The sequence below is a fragment of the Poeciliopsis prolifica genome, unplaced genomic scaffold, assembly GCF_027474105.1.
Source record: "Poeciliopsis prolifica strain line A6 unplaced genomic scaffold, Auburn_PproV2 SCAFFOLD008, whole genome shotgun sequence".
In the NCBI taxonomy this organism is placed as follows: domain Eukaryota; kingdom Metazoa; phylum Chordata; class Actinopteri; order Cyprinodontiformes; family Poeciliidae; genus Poeciliopsis; species Poeciliopsis prolifica.
Window position 1 is genome coordinate 7,757,012 of NW_026562383.1, and position 20,853 is coordinate 7,777,864.

The 20,853-nt window shown below is 39.1% G+C and overlaps 1 protein-coding gene across 2 annotated transcripts in view; it reads left to right on the forward strand.

The window, feature by feature from the left end:
* The window catches only part of map4l (microtubule associated protein 4 like), a 78,697-nt gene that overhangs the window by 38,504 nt on the left and 19,340 nt on the right, over positions 1-20,853 (forward strand). Inside the window, exons 1-4 of one of the 2 annotated variants that reach the window (XM_055033479.1) lie at positions 8,257-10,205; positions 18,413-18,762; positions 19,321-19,509; positions 20,733-20,847. In XM_055033479.1, the coding sequence (XP_054889454.1) occupies positions 8,648-10,205; positions 18,413-18,762; positions 19,321-19,509; positions 20,733-20,847 (2,212 nt within the window). In that variant the 5' untranslated portion in view covers positions 8,257-8,647. Of the gene's footprint in view, positions 1-8,256; positions 10,206-18,412; positions 18,763-19,320; positions 19,510-20,732; positions 20,848-20,853 lie in introns of those variants that run through there. The other variant, XM_055033478.1, reaches the window with a different exon arrangement.

The following is a 20,853-nucleotide window of genomic DNA, read 5'->3' on the forward strand; positions in this document are numbered from 1 at the left end:
AACACACAAACACATTTATACATTTTTTTTGAATTACTCTACTCATTTGCAGTATGCTGTGGGTTTTTACTTATTTTGTAAATTTCCCCTCACTGTCTCTTATTCTTACTTTTATATCTTTTATCTGTGTGAATATGCATAATTTCTCCTTGTCTTTAACTTGCTGCTGGTTAAAGAATTTCCTACTAGACTGAATTTCCCGAGTGGGACAATTAATCTATTTCTTCTATTTCTATTCATATTTTTGTGTCTTGCTTATTATACAAATGAGATTTCACTCAAAGTATTTAAGGTGCTAAGCTAATGCTAGCTTGTTTACTAGCTTTTTATATGACTTGTTGATAGCTCCAATTGGCCATATGGCAGAATGATAGAATTTACAGAAAACAAATTGTATCATGTATTATAAAACTGTAAAATTAGAGACAGAACCAACAGCACTTACTAGAAAAAGAGTTTGATCAGGTATTCTGATATTCATTGTTTGAAAAGCATCAGTCGGGATTCAGATCAGTTACTTTGAGTTTGATTTTACATCTTTATTTGAATAATATTATATATTCCAAAACAAGAGAACCAGTTTGTATGTTTTAGTCTTAGAGACAGGATTCCAAATAGTTCATCATTGTATCTATCATGGCATTTTATAGATGTAGAAGAAGTATCTAGATATCTTTCGGTCAGACTTCTGATCTGAGGGGTTGCTGCAGAAGAGTAACTATTCGGGAAATTGTTTCACTTAAGTCAAGATTTTCAAGGCTTAATTGAGACAGATAAAAATCCACTGCGACTGAAATAGATGTATTAAAATGGGTCAATTTCAGCTAGATTTGGCATTCAAGGTCAGATTTAGAAATCCAGAAAAATTGGAGGAAAACAAAAACTACAGCAATTAAATTCATAGATGCGGGTGAGAAAACAAAATCTGAGCAGGTTATCTAAAGTAAAATGATATGTCCAGTCAAGTAACTGATGAGTTGTTGTGTGTTTTAGTAATATTCCTGCCCGTAATTCATTTTAAAATTCCATAATGTATTGTGAAAGAGATTTGTTGTTGCTCTTTATGCACAGCAGAAATTAAATCAACATTCAAATTGGGCTTTATCACGTTGACATTGTAAATTCTGCTACAAGCAATCGGTCTTCGTTATTCTGTTTTCTGTATCAAATTGTTGCATGTGGGGCACCTTATAGAGACCAGATTAATTCCTCTACAGCTGGAACTGTGCCGCAGTGAGATTTTAGGGCTGGATTATTTTTGCTTCTTGTCCTTCTTTTCTCCCTCTATCTTGTTACCTCCCTTTTTTCCACCTGTTTCTTTTTCTGTCTGTACCTTCAACCTCCCCCCCGATGCTGATGCAATTACAATTTTCCAACTAAGTTTCATCTGCTGTTTCTTTAACGTCAGGCTTTTTTTCCTTGATTCCCATCCTGTCTTCCTTATCTCCTGTGTGGACCAAGCTGCCTTTTTTACTCTTCCTATTTCGCCCGGACTATCGTCTCCTTCCCATCCCTCCATCCCCCTCCGCGTCTTTGCCCTTTATGTCTCCTCCATCCACTTCACGTCTTCCCCTCTCCCGCTCAGACTCCCTGTGTCGCTGCAGTACTGTAATAATCACTGCATCGACGAATTGGGTTGAGACGTAGGGGTGGGGAGGGAGGGGGTTTGTTGGGTTGTTGGCGGACGAGGAGGGCGTCGTCAGGGAGACGTGGGAGGCGGTTGCTGTGGAAACAACGAGACTCTGCCTGGGAGGGGGAGGAGGGGGGCGAGAAGGGTTGGACTGGGTGTGACAGGCAGTGAGCTCGGAGACTAAAAATAGACTCACTCTGACAAGATCCTCCCCCCCCCACACAGTCTTGCTCACTCCTTCGCTCTGCCCAGCACCACAGCCAACCAGCTGTAGTGTCTCCTTTTTCTGTTTTTGTCCTTAGTCAGTCCATGCAATACAATCCGTGACCTTCAAAGACGGGACTTTTTCTAATTTTCTTTTTTACCGCAATTACACACCACCTGAAGAGTAATTATTTCTGTGTGATGCATCTATTAGCTGTCTTTTTCTCTTAGTGTTTCTGGCCTGTGATTTGCTGCTCAAAGTTTTAGAAGAAATCGACGTCGCTCGAGTTGTCAGAGATATTTTGTATTGCTCTGTTGGTCAGATGTAGCAGTAAATTGTTGCTCAAAATATTGGGCAACAATTAATATTAACATCAGCTATTCCTCCTAATGTGTCTTTCCCACATCATCATCCTGTAAGATGAACTCCTGCAGAAGTGTCATTTATACCAAGAACAAATCTAACACAAAAAGGGGGCGCAGTCAGTGCGGTTGTGTTGGTGCATGAACGGACTAATTAAAGTAAGCGGAGGGATCCTAGCACACATGGCTAACATGCATGACTAGCACAGCACTGCAGAGAGGCTTTGCATGTGTGTTACTAATAGAGCTAATCTTATCTGTCAGCTGTGCTCCCAGCTCTGTGATGCTCTGTTTAATGGGGCCACAGTGTTGATTTGAACCACAGTTTTTAACATTATTGTTCCTGTTTTCATCTCTATGGCAACGTTACCTTTTAGCTACTGCTAGCATAGCATCCCTTGTTAGGATGTAGCATGCTAACGCATGCTTTAAGACATTAACATTTCATATACAAGGTCATTTCAAGGTTGAGTTGTTTTTTGTTGTGATTTATGCAGCTCCTGTTGGGATGTTATGGAATGGAACGGACAATGGAACGGACAACACATTTGACCTTGACTGGTAGAAACTACAGAAGATGCGTCTTTGAAAAACAAACCTTAAATGTCAATTTTATAGTCTTGGGATTTGTTCAGTCCTTTGACCACAGTTCATGCAGCATAAATTTTAAATTCTTTTGTTTCTTTTTGAGGTTGTTCCCATAAGATATGCATATACTCTTCATTTGAAAGAATTTGTTTGACTTTCAGCACTGAGGTCGATTAATAGCATGTAACGATCGGTCCATATTCGCTGTAATACTGGCTGTCCTCATAATATTGAACAACTTAAAGTCTCCACTGAACGACTGGCTGAATGACTTTCAAATATTTCAGAAAAAATAAATCTACATCGAACATATCTTGTCTCAACCTACAGCAGGGCAGTCTCATAGGCAGGCTAGGTATTGTCTAGATTTGAGAACTGAATTTGACTTTCCTCTTAAAAGAGCTTAGACATAACTTGAACCTGGTATAAAAAAAAATAAAAAATACTTGGGAACATTTCTGGAGTCAGCTAGCCCAAATAAGGTTGATGGAAATAGGCTGTAATATAAAACTTTCTGAACATGAAGTTAAAGCATACATGACATTCGACTTCCCACAACTAATCAGCGAAGAGAAATAAACTGAAAACTGTGGTTAAGTATTTGAGCTTCAACTGTTTACAGGTACAAAATAAACTAACAATATGATTCTTGCTTTCATATATATAACACTGGCATAATTTGGTGGCTTTTCAGCCAACAAAAAGCCACTATTACTTTTAACAATAAAGCTTGGTGCTTTTGAAGCAAGAATATTTTTGGTTCAAAGGTGTTACACCCTCTCTCTGTGTGCAGCTGTAGTGAAACATGGAGCCGTTTTTACATGCACAGCTCTCCATTAATGTGGTGGCACCTAAGTGTGTCAATATCATGTCCTAATTAGCTCCCAGCTCCCCGCCCTGGATCTTTTCTGACCCAGTCAGATCCAACCGTGTGACAAACACACATCCCTTCTAATTCCTCTTAAGGTTGGACTTCTTTTATCAGATGTTCTTAGGAAATGATCTATTATTGTTTGTTTGTTTTTTTCTAAAATGTTGTCCAGTGTTTCCAGTCTTAGAGTCATGTCTACATGAAGCTTTTGGAAAATCAGCGAAAAAGCCACTGCAGTCTTAACGATTGGATGTAAGGCTGTTAACTGATAGAAGAAACCACTGCTGTGTTAATCATGTCAGAAAAGGCCTCTGAATCAGCAGGAGTATACATTAAAGGTCATTGTCGGGGGCTTGAGTCATGTCAGTTCTACATTTACATTTCAGCACAAATCCAGTTTGATCTGTTAGTACTTCAAAAGTTTTACAGTATTTTACACATGATAAAATGATAATCAGTTCTTTGCGTCTATTAATTTTTTTACTAGATTGCCGCCTCTTGAAAAAAAAAAAAAAAACATCCTTTGCCCTAAGATTTAGTTTGCTTCTTAAGCACCTAATCCCTTTGACTGTTCACACCAGCAGCCTCTGAGCCGGACCCGGCGGTTTTAACCTGCTAAATGTCCATCCTGTCCCGTATTATGAAACTAAGCAACCCTCTAATGTCTTCCTCTTCCTGTCCGTGTCTCACTGTCCCTCCGCGATTACAGAGGGCAAATTGTTTATGGATGATTATGTAATGAGATTCATTCATTCTCAGTCATGCTCGACGAGCTGCTGCTCCTGGTCTTTCTGCTCAGTCCTGGGTGGGAATGCTGCGAGGCCCAGGAGAGAGATGATGGTGGAGTTCAAAAAGCCTTTTCTTTTATTGAGAAAAAAAATCTTTTCAAGAGTATACTTATATGTGACTTCTTCTGATCTTGCTCTTGGTCTTTTAATTTTTCTTACATGTTCACTGGTTATCTGAGTCCCCTGGCAAAAATATATGCCCCCGCCCCTAACTTTTTCTTTTTTTTTTTTTCTTATGCTGAAATTTGATTTATATATTAGCTTTTTATGGAGTAGATCAGGGTTGCTCACTTAAGTGGGAAGAAAATTATGCCGTTTGCAAAATCTTTTTTGCACATAAATACCTGAAGAGTGTTTTATGCATTTGTTTTTAAGAAACGTGTGGAGCTACAGCTACAAGTTTCAGGAATTGTGTCTAAATCAGCCTTGCATGAAGACTAAGTGTGTTTTCCAGTCTTCTTAGAACATTAATTTAGATTTTGACTGGGCCGTTTTCCACATGGATCTGCAGCTCCTCCCAATTTACCACAAACTTCTTCGTTGCAAAGATAATGAAGAAGGTCGTGGCTCAACTCGAAGAAGTTGTGTAAATGAATAAAAGTGAAACAGACTTTACCCAACCTTATTTTCAGATGCAAAAAAAAAAAGATTTCTAGCTGTTGTTTTAAATGTGTTTGAACAAAATGTGCTGTGAACAATGGTGTTATGATGTATTCTCTGATAAATACTTATGATTCTTCACTGAGAAAACATTAACATATCTACACAAAGCCTAGAAGTTTTTTTTTGTGTTTTTTTTTTCTATGAAGTTCACATCTCTGTCTCAAACTATTGGTGGTAATACCTTTGATGCTAAGGATTTTAAATAGTAATTCATCTTTTTTTCCACCATACTGTTATGTACTCTAGAGCTGTAAATGTTTCAGCTGGATTTTTATTGTTTTATTTTTACTCTTAAACTGACATTAAATCTTGGCAACAGTATTAAAGCAAAGCACAGGACTAACACAGGACCTGCTATACTTATAACTGTTTCTGGAACAATATGAGACATTACTCTTCATTAATTATCTTATAAATCTACACTAAGACTTTGATACCAAGTGTAAATAGAAGACACTTTGGGTCTTTACGATCCTCTAACAAGTTCAGTTTTTAAAACAGCAGAGACTCCCTTGTGGTATTTTTGGGAGCAACCAAAAGAAAATACGGTTTATTTTGTGAAAGAAAATGTTAACTTCCATGTGGTTGTACGGCTCTAAGCCTCTTGATCCGCGCGGACCACAGGCTCTTCATGATGCGTGTGCTGTGCGGCTTTGAAACCTCAGTAAAATTTCTTGACTGAACCCGGATATTTCAATTTGCACTTCCTTTGTGTGTAGTAATAGCTAAATACAAAACCTCCTGATGTTACAAATACGCACAGGATTTGTGTGTGCTGAGAACTAAACGTGTGTGCGATATGGAAAGAAAAGGGTGGAAGAGGAGACGGTTTGCTGTCAGAGCATCGTTAATCCTGCTTGAAAAGTTGGATTATAAATCCTGAGCAGAGTTTGTGAGATTATTAAACACAATTTAAAAACATTTTAGACACATTTAAACATGGAGGTTTGTTAGTAGGAATCGGTCTAATTTAAAAAGGTGAAAATTATCAGATTTTTTTAATTTATGTGCTTAGTTGTAACATGGAGTCCTATCATAAGTTGCATATCTGCATATGGCCGTAAGTTTTTACTTTTACACGACCAAATACACAAAGAGTGAAATCGCTAAGATGTGAAAGTTTCTGAAATCAGTTGAACTTACTCCCAGTGTTTCCCACTGCAGATGCTGACCCAAATCTGTGTTCAAAAAAAGCTGCAAAGTTTCCTTTTTGCCTATTTGGTGTCAGAGGATAAAATGGTAGTTTGTCATATTTACACCATTTCTAAAACCTCTCACTCATAAACCACCAGGACGTTTGCAAAGATCATTATTCATCCCATTAATGAGGAAACGTGACACCCTTTGTTGGATCATTAAGTGCATGTATTTAAACACTTTGCTCTAAAAAAGACACTTATCTCAAAGTTGAGAGTTTTTAAAACTTTATAATTTTATAAAACAAAAAGAATGATGCAAATGTCTACCCAGTTACAGCTAAATTGTGAAACCCACCAGAATAATGTAGACTTTTGAATAGCAGCTAAAATGCTTTCTATTATTATTTTTTGCTTGACCACTGTCTGGCTTGCCTATTAAGCACTCTAGACACAGAAGTAAGAGCTAGTCGATGAATTATTAATCCAGCGGATGAGTCTTGATGCATCTTGTGTAAAAAATTTTGACTTGGCTCACTCCAGTCTAAAAAAGTAAATCAAAAACTCTTTTTTAAATCCACTTTTTCCTTTCCTCGCTTCCAGCAGTAACTTTGTCTTGGATATTCATTTTGCATATTCACTTTTAATAGTTTTTGTCTGAGTTTTATTTATTTTGTTTAATTGTCTTTTGCTTTAACATGTGGTCTTTTTTTTGTATCAAAACCAAAATCAAATGTTAATGAGTCTATGCAGGGCTGGAACCCAATATTCTGATTGTTTTTTCAAATGTGCTTTATGAATGTCAGTGAAAATGAGTCACAGGAACATCATTTTAAAATTCAGACACTTCTCCAGTGCTTCTAGAGTTTTTGAATCCTGAATTATTGTTATAAGGCTCTGTTGCAAGGTTGTACGTTCAATTCCAGCGTTTTTCTGCCACAAGTCAATGTGACCCTGCACAAAGGCACTTAACTTCAAACTCCCACTCACTTTGAGCGGTCAGTGTGACTGGAAAAGCTCAATATAAGTTCAGTCCATTTACTAAGTCAGGACACTGTTTACAAGTTTTCAATCACTAGTTGAATATATAAACTAGTCCAGGTTTTTCGTGTTAGTCCATATATGAAAGAATAGCTAACAAAATTCTTACATTTAATCAGTATGCATAAATAAGGCATTTTGAAAAGTGACATTTGACAATTTCACTGTTGGCAGAAGGAAAAAAGCAAGTGCTACAATTTGAATGACTTTATCTCGAGATAAAGTCATTCATCTCTCTATAATAGATCATAGATCTATTATAGAGCAATAGATCTTTGCCCAAATATTTTCTTTACTTATTTTGGTCATTTTGCAAAGAAGGCCCCGATATGCCACTTACTGCTCCAAGACGGGACGTCTAGCTCCATCACATCTTGAAGCGAGACGTCAAAGCACATTTCCAGGCATCTGGTGGAGTCCATCCCTCAGTGGGTCAAACTGGTTGTGGCAGCAAAAGAAAACAATCTATGCCATTGTTCATAGATTAATTCCTAATCTGTCACATTTTTATCCAAATGGAATAAACGTCTTTAGGAGTCAACAAAATGAGTCGCAAAACAAAAATGTTTATTCTTGCCTGAGTCAGTCAGTCAGTCAGGATGATAACAGTCTTCAGTTATGTCTTGCTAATCTCTTCTTGTGTCTCTCACTATGAATCAACATGTGAACAGTGGCTGTCACAAAGCAGCAGAGCAGCTGTGACAGCCACAGATCAGTCGGTGTGTGCGTGTGTAAATGTGCTTCTGTTTTTGCCAATAGCATTGTGCGTGTGTTTGTGTGTGCAACTGTACACGCTTGTCTCTTAGTTTGCGTCCGCCTGAGCACGTTTGTCACCAGGGGCTGGCTGCTGAAATTTAGCTCCAGCGAATGAGGGAATATTCGGGGTGGTCATGTGACTTTGTGATGTCAAAAAGAGAGAAAGAGAGAGTAAGGTGCAATTTAGCCCCACAGCTGATCTGTGCAGCGCTCAGAGAGAAGCTGAGACAACCAGACACAAACACACACACACACACGCACACTTTCGCTTTTTCACTGCCATGCACTTCTTTCCTTTCGCCTGTAAGCGCACATGCACTTTACATGCCTGACATCCATGCAGTTGGACACACAAACAACTGCAAGGAATCACTCTAAAATAGACAGGGGAGCATTTCTTTTCTCTACTTCTCAAGATCACAACTGTTTGGTAAGTGAAGACTCCTCTGAGTCCTGGACAGCAGTAATAGGAACTTGAAGCAGAAGAAAGCAACTAAGGACACAGGAAGAGGAATCAAAAAGGACAACCATAACTAAGGGAGCGGGAAAAGGCTGACGAGCAAACAGGTTGGAGAGAACATCAACAGAGGAAGACCCACTGCAGTGCATGAGAATGTCTTTCCTTTCTGGCTCACCCTGGCAGCAGCCTGGCATCATTAATGGAAACAGTGGGTATGGACAACCTTCCAGCGGGTATCAGCAGCAGCATCAACAACAGCAACACAAACCTCCCGGTACTCTCTCCACTGCCAGCATCCCTGCCGTGATGGCCTCTTCTACACTGTCACCCTCCAGTCCAGCTGCTCCCCACCACGGTGACTGGCATTGCCAAGGCCAGATGGCACCAGGAGGAGCCACTGCCTCAGCACAGACAGGATCCAGAATAACTTTGATGGAAGATGAGGGGAAATTAGGCCGAGGCAGCACCGAGGGGAATTCATCGGGGATGATGGCATCAGGAACCCCGAGCTTCACCACGCCGTTGCTGAACATAGAGGATGACTGGTCCAGACCAGAAAGGCCAAAGGAAGATGGACTTAAGGTGGGAGTGGTTGGGGGTGTATTAGGGAGCGCAGGACAGAGTCCCAACAGCCCCCTGTCGTCACACTCCTCCCCAACTTCAACATCAGCTTCCCCTTCTCTCTCACCAGGGAGAGTCTTTTCGAATTCTGTCATTGATCCTAAGCCATTTGGACAGAGCGATCTCCAGCAAAATATGGAAGGATTTTACCTTCAGGGGTCACAAAAAGCTGTCCAAGGACACATCTTCTCACCGGTCTCAGAACATCAGCAAAAAATGCCATTAAATCCATCCATCACCAGAGATACAGTTTCATATGAAGTAAAAAAAGAGGATGAGAGGATAACAACTGGAAGCCTGTTGAAAACTCTGAAGGAAGATTCTAATGCAAGTAAGCCTGGAAATCAAATACTGAAGCCATACTTAGGAAAGTCAGGTTCAGGTGTACCTGCTTCTTCTGTGTCTGACCTAACAGGCTGCACAGCTAGCACTGCAATGCCCACAGGGCATGCACCTGCATCTCTGTCTCCACCCAACAGAGCTGCTGCTAATGCAGGGCTGAGTGTTGTAGGAGGGTACAGGTCAGACAGAGAAAACTTAAGCCATACTGAAATGGGAGCAGCAACAAGTGTTCCACCAAAAAGCAATGCATCCGAGAAAAGAGTTGTAAGTCCTGGTCCAGAACAGGCTTTAAATCGCCATGAGGATACAACACACAGAGAACCCAAAACAACGAGAGGTAATGACATCCCTCAGCGAACTGCAGTGAGACGTGCAATGTCTGACTGTTCACATCTGTCTGTTCCCATGGTAATGGCCGGGGCATACCCTACGGGTATGGCCATCACACAAGTGATGGCACCCAGCACACCAGATTTCATCCCAATGGGAACACCCTGCCATCCCAGACCCTCTTACCCTCATGTAGCTGTCCGTCGATCCCTCACGGTGACAGACGGTTCTGAAGGCTCTGCTTCAATGGCAACAAGGATCTCAACTTCTTTAATGATGTCACCTGTGGTGCCATCTTCTCCTCCCCCTAAGAGACATCATGGGAGCTGTGAAACCAATGTTCTACTTCCTGTTCCAACTCCTGTAGGAACACTGACTAAAGGTACCCAGGACACTATGACAAGAACCACCGGTAAGATAGCTTTCTTGTTTGGTTTGTGTCTGGGGTCAAATGAGAGACTAAAACATGAGCTAGCATATTAGATATGAGAATATTCTCATGTTCACAAGTAACTCATTCTTTTAATGTCTGCTGCAGGTATCAACTAATTAGAACTAGAACTATTATGACAGTAATTTTTAAAGTTTAACTTTGACACCACATGACCTTTTTCCATTGATGAAATGTCTTCTTTTTCTACTGATGAAATAACAGTCCTCCTGATGTTAATCATAAAAACTTATTGTAATGTGTTAATCAGGAAAGACACAGTAACGACTAGACAATTCAACTGGATTTTAGAAAGTCTTCCATTTCTGTGTTTTTTTTGTGATTTTGCTTCATATTTTCTTTGATCAGCCACAATCAGCAGGGTACATTACCACTGGTTCTGACTTGCTGCTGTTTTTATTGTCAGCTTCAGTCTGGGTCCACTGTTTAACATTATTTAATTTTTAGCCATATCGGCAGATAATTTTGTCATGACTTGGCAGGTAAGTTATAGCATGACTTATCTTGTTTATTGGTTTTATATAAAGTATCCCCTATACAATGCCTTCGGTGTCTTTAGGAGAAAGACTCTTCTTTGGATGTATTCGCCATGTTATCAGAGTCAAAAACTTCCAACATTAGTTAATTGTTTTGATTCTCAGCCATGGTTGTCTAGTTAGCCTCTCCAACGGAGGGGAGGAGCAAAGTGTCAGTGTTTCTGTAGCTCTGCTGTCTGTAGTTAAGCTAATCTTCTACAATTATCCTGTAAAATGACATGTACCTCAGACATAGGTGGGGATTTGTTTGCACAACAGGCTCATTCATCTGTTTGGCATCTTCATCAAACCTAAACTCATCAAAAGTAAAATTCACACAATAAAATGTTAAAAAAATTAAAACTAAGAAGATGAAGATTTGTTTCTGTTGTTTCCCTAAAACAAAAGTACAGACTGTACTGTGACGTGCATCTTTTCTGCACCTAAATGTTTAAGTGATGAAGGCCATTACACTCAATGCAAAACAGCAAATGGAGATTTTTTATTTTGTATGAATGTGAAATTTGAATTCAAACAAGAGATAAGTAGTTTTAATTTGTGATGTTTTGTGGATTAGTGTAGCCTTTTTAACAATCATGAAAAAAAATGAAATCAGAGAAGCAAAACAGGTAATTAAAAGAAAGTGATTATATTAGTGGATGTAATGTCTCAAAGCTTATCTGGTTCAAAGATGCTTTCCTCCTTTGACGCAACAGCAAATCAAGTTAATCTGCCCCTAACGTTTTACCAGGCAAGGTTAAGTAAACAATATTTTCCATCAAGACACAGAAAATGAAAACCCCACCATTAATATTTTCTTTCCTGACGGGATGTTAACAAGTTAAATCAGTAGGAGTGCTGGTTTTCCTCATATCATTGCTGTATTTCATTTAATTTGAGAATTGTCAGACAATAAGTTAATTATGTTTTAATGTTCTCTGGTGATTGCTGGTAAAATTTTGTTAAAGATAATGTTGAAATTAAAAGACTGATATTTGCATCTATTACTCTAGTAACATGCATCAGTTTTCTTCATTTAAAACTGAAATGTGTTATTTCCATTTCCATTGCTTATTGTTGTATCTTTGATATTATCAAACCATCCAGAGCATGGTGTTCTGCTTTTCACTCTACAGTCACCAGGAAAGCGGAGGCATTGATTAGACATTGACTCTGACTGTACTCATTCAAATATAGAGCAGCTATTTCTAGCATTGTGTCTGTCTGCGTTTGTGTAGGCATGCTCTTGTGTGTGTGTGTGTGTGTGTGTGTGTGTGCCTGTGCATGGGTGCGTAGGCGAGCAGCGTTCACTGACGTGAATCTTTCAGATTTTTAAAGGCAAACGCCTACACAGACACACAGAGTAAACATCACATCTGCACCCTAAGATCATTTGTCACCAAAAGAAAGTATAACTAATACACACGTATAAAAAAAAAAGAGAGGCAGACAGAGGTAAGACCTTTCTAACTAGGATTAGTCTCCTCCTCACCACTGAGATGTTTTCTCGGATTTTGATTGGTTTTCAGGATGTGTTGCTTATTATCAATCAGAGCACCAGGGTGTCTTTCAGACAAGTCATTTTTCATATGAATTTCTCATTATATAGCCATATTTAATAGATTAGAATATGTCTTATATATGTACATATAAATATACTTATTACACACAGACTGATGTTTTCAAGTATTTATTTCTGTTACTTATAATGATTTTATTCTTCCAGCAAGTTCATGTTCTAATTGACTGAATATGACCATACATCAGACACATTACTGCTGTGAAACACAAGTTTTTTTGTTTTGTTTTGTTTTTTGTTACTGGGGTAGTGGCTACCGAACAGGAGTCCAGGGTGTTATTGAGGTTGTACATTATTCAAAAATTGTTCCCCACATTTGACACAGTCTGGCTCCTGTGTTGAAGGGTCAAGACTTTGTGATGCAGAAACCTGAACCTGTTGTATAATTGTGCTTTATGTCTTCTGATTGGTTTTACCTTAACTTATGCAAAAGGAGGAGCTTTTCCTGAGCAGCATTCATGCTAGAACCACCTACGACACAGTCGTTCATATCTGTGATTGATAAACCGTGTATCTATCTTTAGTCTTATATTGCTTATAAAATGAGGGCAGATGGCAAATCCAGACAAAAACAATCTGAGAGCACAAAGTTATAGCTCACTGCATGTGGCCTTCTGCAGCTTGTTATTGCGCAGTTGGAGGAGAGTGAAGGTGAACTGCTCCAGGTGTAGCATCAGAGCCAAAAACAGGCCAACATGCCTTTGTTTCCCCAGAAAAAACAATCATAAACCCAAATCATTTTACTGTATTTATTTAAAAAGGACAGATTTCATGCTCTGATCATAGCTTAAATGCAAAGCGAAACGCTTTTCAGAGTGAAGTCTTGTCTGGGATTCTCTCACTATTCCCTGTGGTTAACAAAACCAGCAGCTGCACCATGCACATATTGTGCAGAGTCTGGTCTTGCTTTTCGGCATGCCACCGCTTTCAATTTCTGAAGCTATTGTTGCATTTTGTGAGCAAGACTGCAGTTTGTCCCACATACAACAAAAGAGGAATCGATAAATCGACTTACGGTCAACTTGTTTTAACCCGTTGCCATTGATTTTATGTGCCACAATACAGATCGTTTCCTGCAGAAGCTTCAAAGGTTGTCAGCTTTTATGTTTCTTGTGATAAAGTCTAGACTTTGAAAACTGATCTGCTGTCAAAACTGCTGTAAATAAATCTTATTTGTTGATAATATGAATTAACATTTTTTCAAAGTTATATTTTGGATTTCAGGGATGAGCACATCTAATATAAAAAATCTGTTTTTCAACAGTGACGCTGATACTTATTCAATTAGAAGGTGTTATTTCAGCAATGAGATACTCACCCACCATAGGATGTCCAAACATCACCTATTCGAACTATTTAGAGTTTTTACATTCCGTCGCATTGTGGCAAATTCTAATGTATTTGAGAAGTGGATGGATATTTATACTTTTACAAATAATGAGCAACATTTTTACAAATTCAGCATCTTTTTTTAGAACAACCAAAAGTGTCTTACAACCCAGTGCCTAAATCAGCCAGACTGCGAGTTCATTTGAAGTCCTCTCTATATCGTTTGCTCTCTCCACCACAAACAGTTATTCCATCAGCAGCTGCAGCTGATTGCCGGCAGCTGTACGTTTTAGTCTGCAGATTTTCAGTCTTCAGACTAAAACGGGTTCGATTTTAAGATCTTAATTGATCTGAGTTAGTGTTAGTAGTTTTGGGGGTTTTTTTTTAATCACATATCAGAATAACGCTTTGCACATTATTGGGTAAGACCAGATCGTGATTTATGAGACCTTTTTGAACACAGTGTCAAGGGGGAAACGTTGCCAATGAGCTCAGAAAAGACAGTTGCTTCAAATCTATTTGGTGGCGGTAATTTGCTGGAATTTGTTTTTGTTGCCTGACATGTCATTGTCTTTGACAGTCACCAGAAAGAATGTTCTAGACGTCCCTTTGCTGATTTCTGGTTTCACAGATCTGGATACAAAGTGCTTGGATCACAGAAGGAGCCCGAGAAATGAAAAAGGGCCGTGGGGGTCGGAGGGCTCTAGCTGATCCATTATGTCTTTGAAATCTCTTCTTATTTTTCTTTGCTGTTCTCTAAAGAAAATGGATTCTAATCATGCATATTTCCTTTGTTAGACACCAAAACACTGCAGGGAGTCCTGAACATTAAAATTCATGAGGCTATGCCGCAGAGAGGGTTTAGGAAAGAGTTGGAGCAAGTTATGAGTTTTCATCGCATTATGCTTAACGTCGCCATGTTGGAATTGACTTCATTACGGCTACAGAAGAAGATGAAGAAGAAGCAGGTCTCTCATGCGGATTATAAATGGCTTTAACTGAACACCGAACATGTGTGGCGTTTGCTTTTTCACCGCCAGCTGCACAGTTTCTTTCCTTTCCTCAGATTGAACACAGCCATGTTTGCTCACAGACTGAGCAAGCATGAAGGCACAGGTCAGAATAACACAATAAGTGTATTTCAAATAATGACAGCCAGCAACAGGCTGCATGTGCTGTCAGGTAGCTGCAAAGAAGCAAATGAAGACAAATCAAAGAAAGGAGGAAAAAAGCAGGAATGATGCTGTCGGTTCAGTTCAGATGGAGATGAAGGGACGCCGCATGCCGTGGCTTGGCCTGTCCACTCTCGGTTATGTAACACACATGTTGGCGGCCTCAAAGAGCGCTGGTGTTTTTCTAACCCTTTCTCTCCCAGCTGTCTGTCTTTAACCATCATACTTATGTAAACATTGTGACTGAGTCTTTCTCCTTTTGATTATCACTGTGCTCCTCCCTTTTGTGTTTCTTCTCATATCTCTAGGCAGATATTTTTAAACTCTGCTCCTGTACCGCTAAGTATGAGGAGAGCTTATTGGAAATTGACAAGGACCAAATTGTCTATCCGCATGCTTTCTACCGTGCTCCGAAAAAAAGATTTCTCCTGTTGTTTCTTTGTGTCGCACTTAAACATTTCAGGTCATCAACCTTGAAAAATCGAAAGAGTTCCCAAATGAAGACTTTATTTATTTAGTCAAACTGAACTGATGATTTTCAGAAAAGCAATATTTTTTGCAACTCATCCAAACACCGATTGAATCTTTTACATTGCTTTGGAGGAATTTTTTTCCCCCATCATTCTTTGCAGATTATTTTAATTCAGCCACACCAGCTGTTTAAGGTTACAGTTTCTGAATCGCATTGAAGTCCAAACTTAGACAACTCCTAGACTTAGAACAAGCATTTTTATCTTGCTGAAAAGTTACTTGTAATTATGTTTAGTCTGATCTTTTTCCCTTGTTTTGTATTTTATCGTGTACAAATTGAAAAAGGGAAATTAATTATAACTATGTAAATTAATGTACATATTTGTGCTTGAAACAAAACATAAATACTTGGTAAGATTTTGTGTGTTTGGAGTGAAGCTCACTCCAGAAATGTAATTTGAATTTGTTAAGGCCTTCAGAGGTGAAATTGTCGGCATTGTTCGGATCTTTCTTAACGCCACAAATTATTGCTAGAGATTGATATTAAATACTTTTTAACAGAGAACAGAATTCAAGTCTCCATTTGTTATCACCATTAAGACGCTTTTTGGGAAATAAGAGATGGAACTGTGCCTCGTTTCAGGTCATCTGTAGTTTTTGCATTGAATCCTCCCATGGCAGCCATTTTTCCCGGTTCTCTTTCGTGATGTTGGAACATGAAGCTAAGTGAGGCCTGCTGTATGTTACATGTTGTTCTGGTTTGTTTTGTGACGAATCATTGATGCATACTTAATGAAACGTTGGTGACTTGGTGACTGATGGTACCGGTGACCTTGTTTCTCATGTGCTCCTGAAATTCTTTAGATCCAAGCATGACGTGTTGCATTTTGAGATCTTTTAATCTACTTAATGTTGTTAGGTGGGTTCTTTTGAAGATTTCTTGATTCTATAGGATTGTAGCACAATGTTCAGGATTGAATGTGGTTAGAAAAATTGAATCGGAAAAAAAATTCATAGTTAATTTGTGATTTATCAACAGCAGTAATTACTTTTTAGAGAAGATTTAATCAACAAAACTTTGAGACTAGAAAAAGTTTAAAATAGATGTTTCTGGAGAACATTTCAAATGCAATGCGTTGTTCACAGTTTGAATTAAAAATGGGTTTTTTTGACAGAAAGCAGCTAGCAATCCTGATGTGAAATCCTCTGTGCCTCACACACCGACTACTGTCAGGACTGGGGACGACCGTGCTGACATGGATTTTGAGGAGACAGCCTGTCACCATTGTGAGGGCTTACATAAGGCCGAGCATTAGACTAAATGGGTTGTCCTGTTTACCGAGCAGAACCAGAATCATCTGCTGCCACGACCTACATAGAATCTTCCACTTGGATGTTCAAATCTATAAATAACAGAAGTGAGGATGAAACTAGCAAGTGATGCGATGTGATACTTTTCTGTCGGTGAAAGATGTTTCACTTATCAGAACCGCAAGGCAAATGTGTTTTTGCTTCCAGTTGTTAGATGCTTAAGTGTTGGAGTTTTTTTAATGTGAGCATATGTGCAAATGTAAGCTTTAAAGAAAGCGAGGATAGACTGCATAACCATGTCACTAAAGTCAATAGCGTATATTTAAAATAAAAATAAATTAGAGGTAATATATCTTTACTCACGTCAGAATGAAACATGTTTGAGTGGATTCATTTCTACAACACTGATATTTATTCTGTGATGTTATTGAGTGTTTAAATGTTTTGATTTCAATTGAACTGGATTTAAAATGTGTTTCTAAACAATCAGTGAGAAAGAAGCTTAAATGTGTCAAACAGAAGTGCTGCTTTAAGCGCCTTTTCATTTGAGATAAGCTAAAATTGTGATGGACAAATGAACATAATTTTATTTTTATCTTTGAATTTGACATACGTGACCATGTTTTGTTAATAACACAGTGAAACATTTCCAATTCTTTAATCGGTGCTCTTAAAGATCAAATAGTGAGAATGTGTGCTAAGCTTTTGTGATCCTTGCTATGGTGATGGAAACCAGCATCCATTTATTCCCCAAAACATGCATTAATTTCCTCAAGGCAAATCAGAGCAAGACTAATGAGTTCAAGACACCCCTTGCCAGACTTTGTTGCTTTTTCTGGCACAGGCCAAAACAATTCTCACTACCTGTCTTTGCAGTTTTCCGTAGCCACTGCTGTCAACACGTGCCAGTGCCGCATGATCTTGTAATTACAGAATTAGCATGTGAATCCACCCATTTCAATCAGCTTTTTACTTGTCTTACATGTTTCTTTTCTAATCAATTCTTTGGTGAGCTATTTTAGGACATTGTAAAATGTCACCTTCATTTGTGTCCTCTCAACCATTAGGAATGAAGTATTTTAAGCAGCAGCCAAACTCGCAAACTAATCAACTCAGCTTTCAGTTCGAAGGGTTTTTTTTTTACAAGCCAAACATAGGCCTGTTTGTGTCTCATAAATATGAGATTTCTTTGAAATATGACGATTTTACATGCATTTCTTAAACAACAGTTTTCAATCAATTGTATTAAATCTAATTGACCTGGAATTATTTATATTCTACAACTTGCATATTAATTTCCAGAGAATCTACCACAATAAAGGAGCAAAAAAATTACAATGGATGTTAAAGCTTTAGAAACTCTGCATTTTTGTGGTAAAATGTCTAGTTTTGTTGCTGTTGACTTCTGATTTCTAGCATGCTGCTTAATGTTATGGGTCAATACTGTCCAAAATGTGAACTTTATAATTTAATTCAAAAGTAACTGCTTGGTAACAGTGGCTTTAGCAAGAAGATGCAAAGGGGTAAAACCCAAATATATTGGGTTTTATTTAACCCAATTTAGTATCTAATGTTTGCCCAAAAAGAGTTTATACCAGATCTGTTTTTTTATTTACATTTTACAAAATGTATTTTAAATTAGATTGGTCACGTTTTCTGAAATCTCTCTCAAAAACATGACATTTTCCCAGCTATACTGTATATACTCACTGTATTTGTTATCAGCTATTTTCTCGAAGCATGCTTTATTAAATTAGCCTAACTTTGGCCACAAAACTCTTTCCTTGGCAGTGAAACCTGACAACAAGGAGAAGCAGGAGAAGATGGACATCTTCTCCGGCAAGACGGACAAAATCGGAAACTTGGACAAGAAGGAAGAGCAGCTGAAGAAGGACAACAACACTGACAAGAACCAGAAGCCAGAGATGATCCTCAAGAGCGAGGAAAAGATGGAGAAGCTGAACGACAAGGCTAGCGAGAAGCCGGAGAAGGTGGACAAGCCAGAGAAGACTAACAAGGACGAAAAGGAGGAGGAGAAGAAGCCGGCTGACAAGAAGGAAGAGAGGGGAGGAAAAGGCCCAGCCAAGTCTCCCACAGGCAACAGCAGCAAAACCGTGCCAAGCGCCGACAGCAAGAGCAAGGTGAGCGTCTGCAACACACCAACCCAAAGTGCCCTTCACACACACACACACACACACGCACACACACACACACACACACACACACACACACACACACACACACACGCACGAACTCACGTCAGTCAAAGTGGCAGTGGATCCAGTGGTAACAGAAATGCTCTTACCACTCCAAAGTGATCTTTGATCATGCAGATATTTAATGTGGGTGTTTTCTGGATGTGCTGTAGTGAGTCACACCTCAGGCCACTTTCCATATCATCTGCTCTCTGTGGGTTGCTCAGTTATTTCATTTGATGCTTTTATAATTTACTGCTCATTACCTATGGAAGGTGCGTTTCCAGTTGATCTTTTGTAATTATTTTTATTATTTTTTTTATGGTTGCCATATGGACTCTGGCTATGCTGCCATATTTCTGTTGCTGCTGAGATTTCACCGCTGCATTTCCTTCTCCCCCCTCTTTGCCCTCCTTTATTTATTTTTCTCTTCTCTTTCGGGTTTTATTTATTTATTTTTTGCTACTCTGCCTTCCCCCCCCCCCATTTGCATTCATAACCCAGCCTGATGTTGGTCCAACCAAACAAAACTCAGCCAAATCGCGTCCATCCACCCTTTCCACCAATGATGTGGCCAACTCTGCCAAACGCCCCTCCCCCACTGCAGCCAATAAAAAAAGCCCTGTGCCCAAGGCGACCACACCCACCGCTGCAAAACGTCAGCCAGCCACAGGCTCGACCAAGGCTGCCAAGGTGAGTTCAAATCCTTTGTGTCATACATGAAATGATGCAGCGCATCAATAAAGCCTTAATTGATCAGCATGTTTTTTGCATGGTAAACTTTGGCATAGAGGAAAAGGGAAACGTCTCAGTTTATACATGCAGTGTCCACTTAAACTTTGCAAAAACTTCACAATCAGGACATTTCACTTCTGCTTGAAGAAGCTCATAAAAGGTGTTTATTTTTTACCCACACAAAATCTCCCATCTAATAAAACTTTAAAAGTGCTTCTTTTCCTGTGGGACGTCAGACATCATGGACCATCCCTCTGTCCCAAATCTCATTTCAAATCTCATAATATTGAAGCCTCATCCCACCTGCTTTTCTTCATGAATTTCAGGTGTGTGCCTTAACCTTTTATTAACTCTCATGCTTTGTTTTACTCATTGCTGCCTGATTAGAATTTTATTGGCCTGTGTGCACACAGCAGTGAAAAGAAGCATGCGCACCAAAGAGGCAGAAATAAACATTTATGTTCATACTGTCACACAAAAGGATTAACATCCTCAGAGGACGCTGTGCAAGGAAGCTTAAAGGCCACTGATACTCTGCGCCTCTGTAGGAAATTATGCAAATACCATGACGAGTCTTTATCATGTTTAACTGAGTTAGAAAAATCCTCAACAGTAGAGCTAATTCACAGAGCCCTTAAAACTCCTACCTCTGCTTATTGCATTTGATTTCTGATCTTTTGTTGTCGGTGTTGTTTGAAAATGTGTTGGTGAGTGGCATTTTAGAGAAATTTGAGTTCAACGGTGTTGAGGGTTTTTTGTTTGACAAACTGCTCTACTCAGGAGTAGAAACGCAGAACCTTAAAGCAGAAAATTAAACTTTTCAATGGAGAAAGAGAGTTTAACTTCTAAAGGTAAGAGCGTGGTGACTGCTGTGCTTTTGTGTGCTTGGCCGTCTGTGCGATTCAGCCCCTTGCTTAGACATAAATATCTCTAATAGGGTCCCATTACTGAAAATTTCCTTTCTCTCTTACTAAACATGGCTTTAATACCTTTATCTGTGCTTTATGCTCAATACAACAAATGACTTGGTGGCAAACCATTTAAACTGATAACTATGTGCAGATTTGGTTTTATTTTCTATTGTTTTTTCAACTGCAGGCAACAACTGAATCCTGTGGGTTCATGTGTTTGGTAAACGACCCAGATGAAGTGGCCCAGACTTGACTGTCTTTGAATTTCAGACTCCAGAAAATGGCGCCGCAGAGAAACGTCCACCCGTACCAAAGGCCACGCCCACTCCTCGGCAGGCCCCCAGTAAGAACGGCACCTCTGCAGCAGCGGCGAATAAGACCACAGGTATAC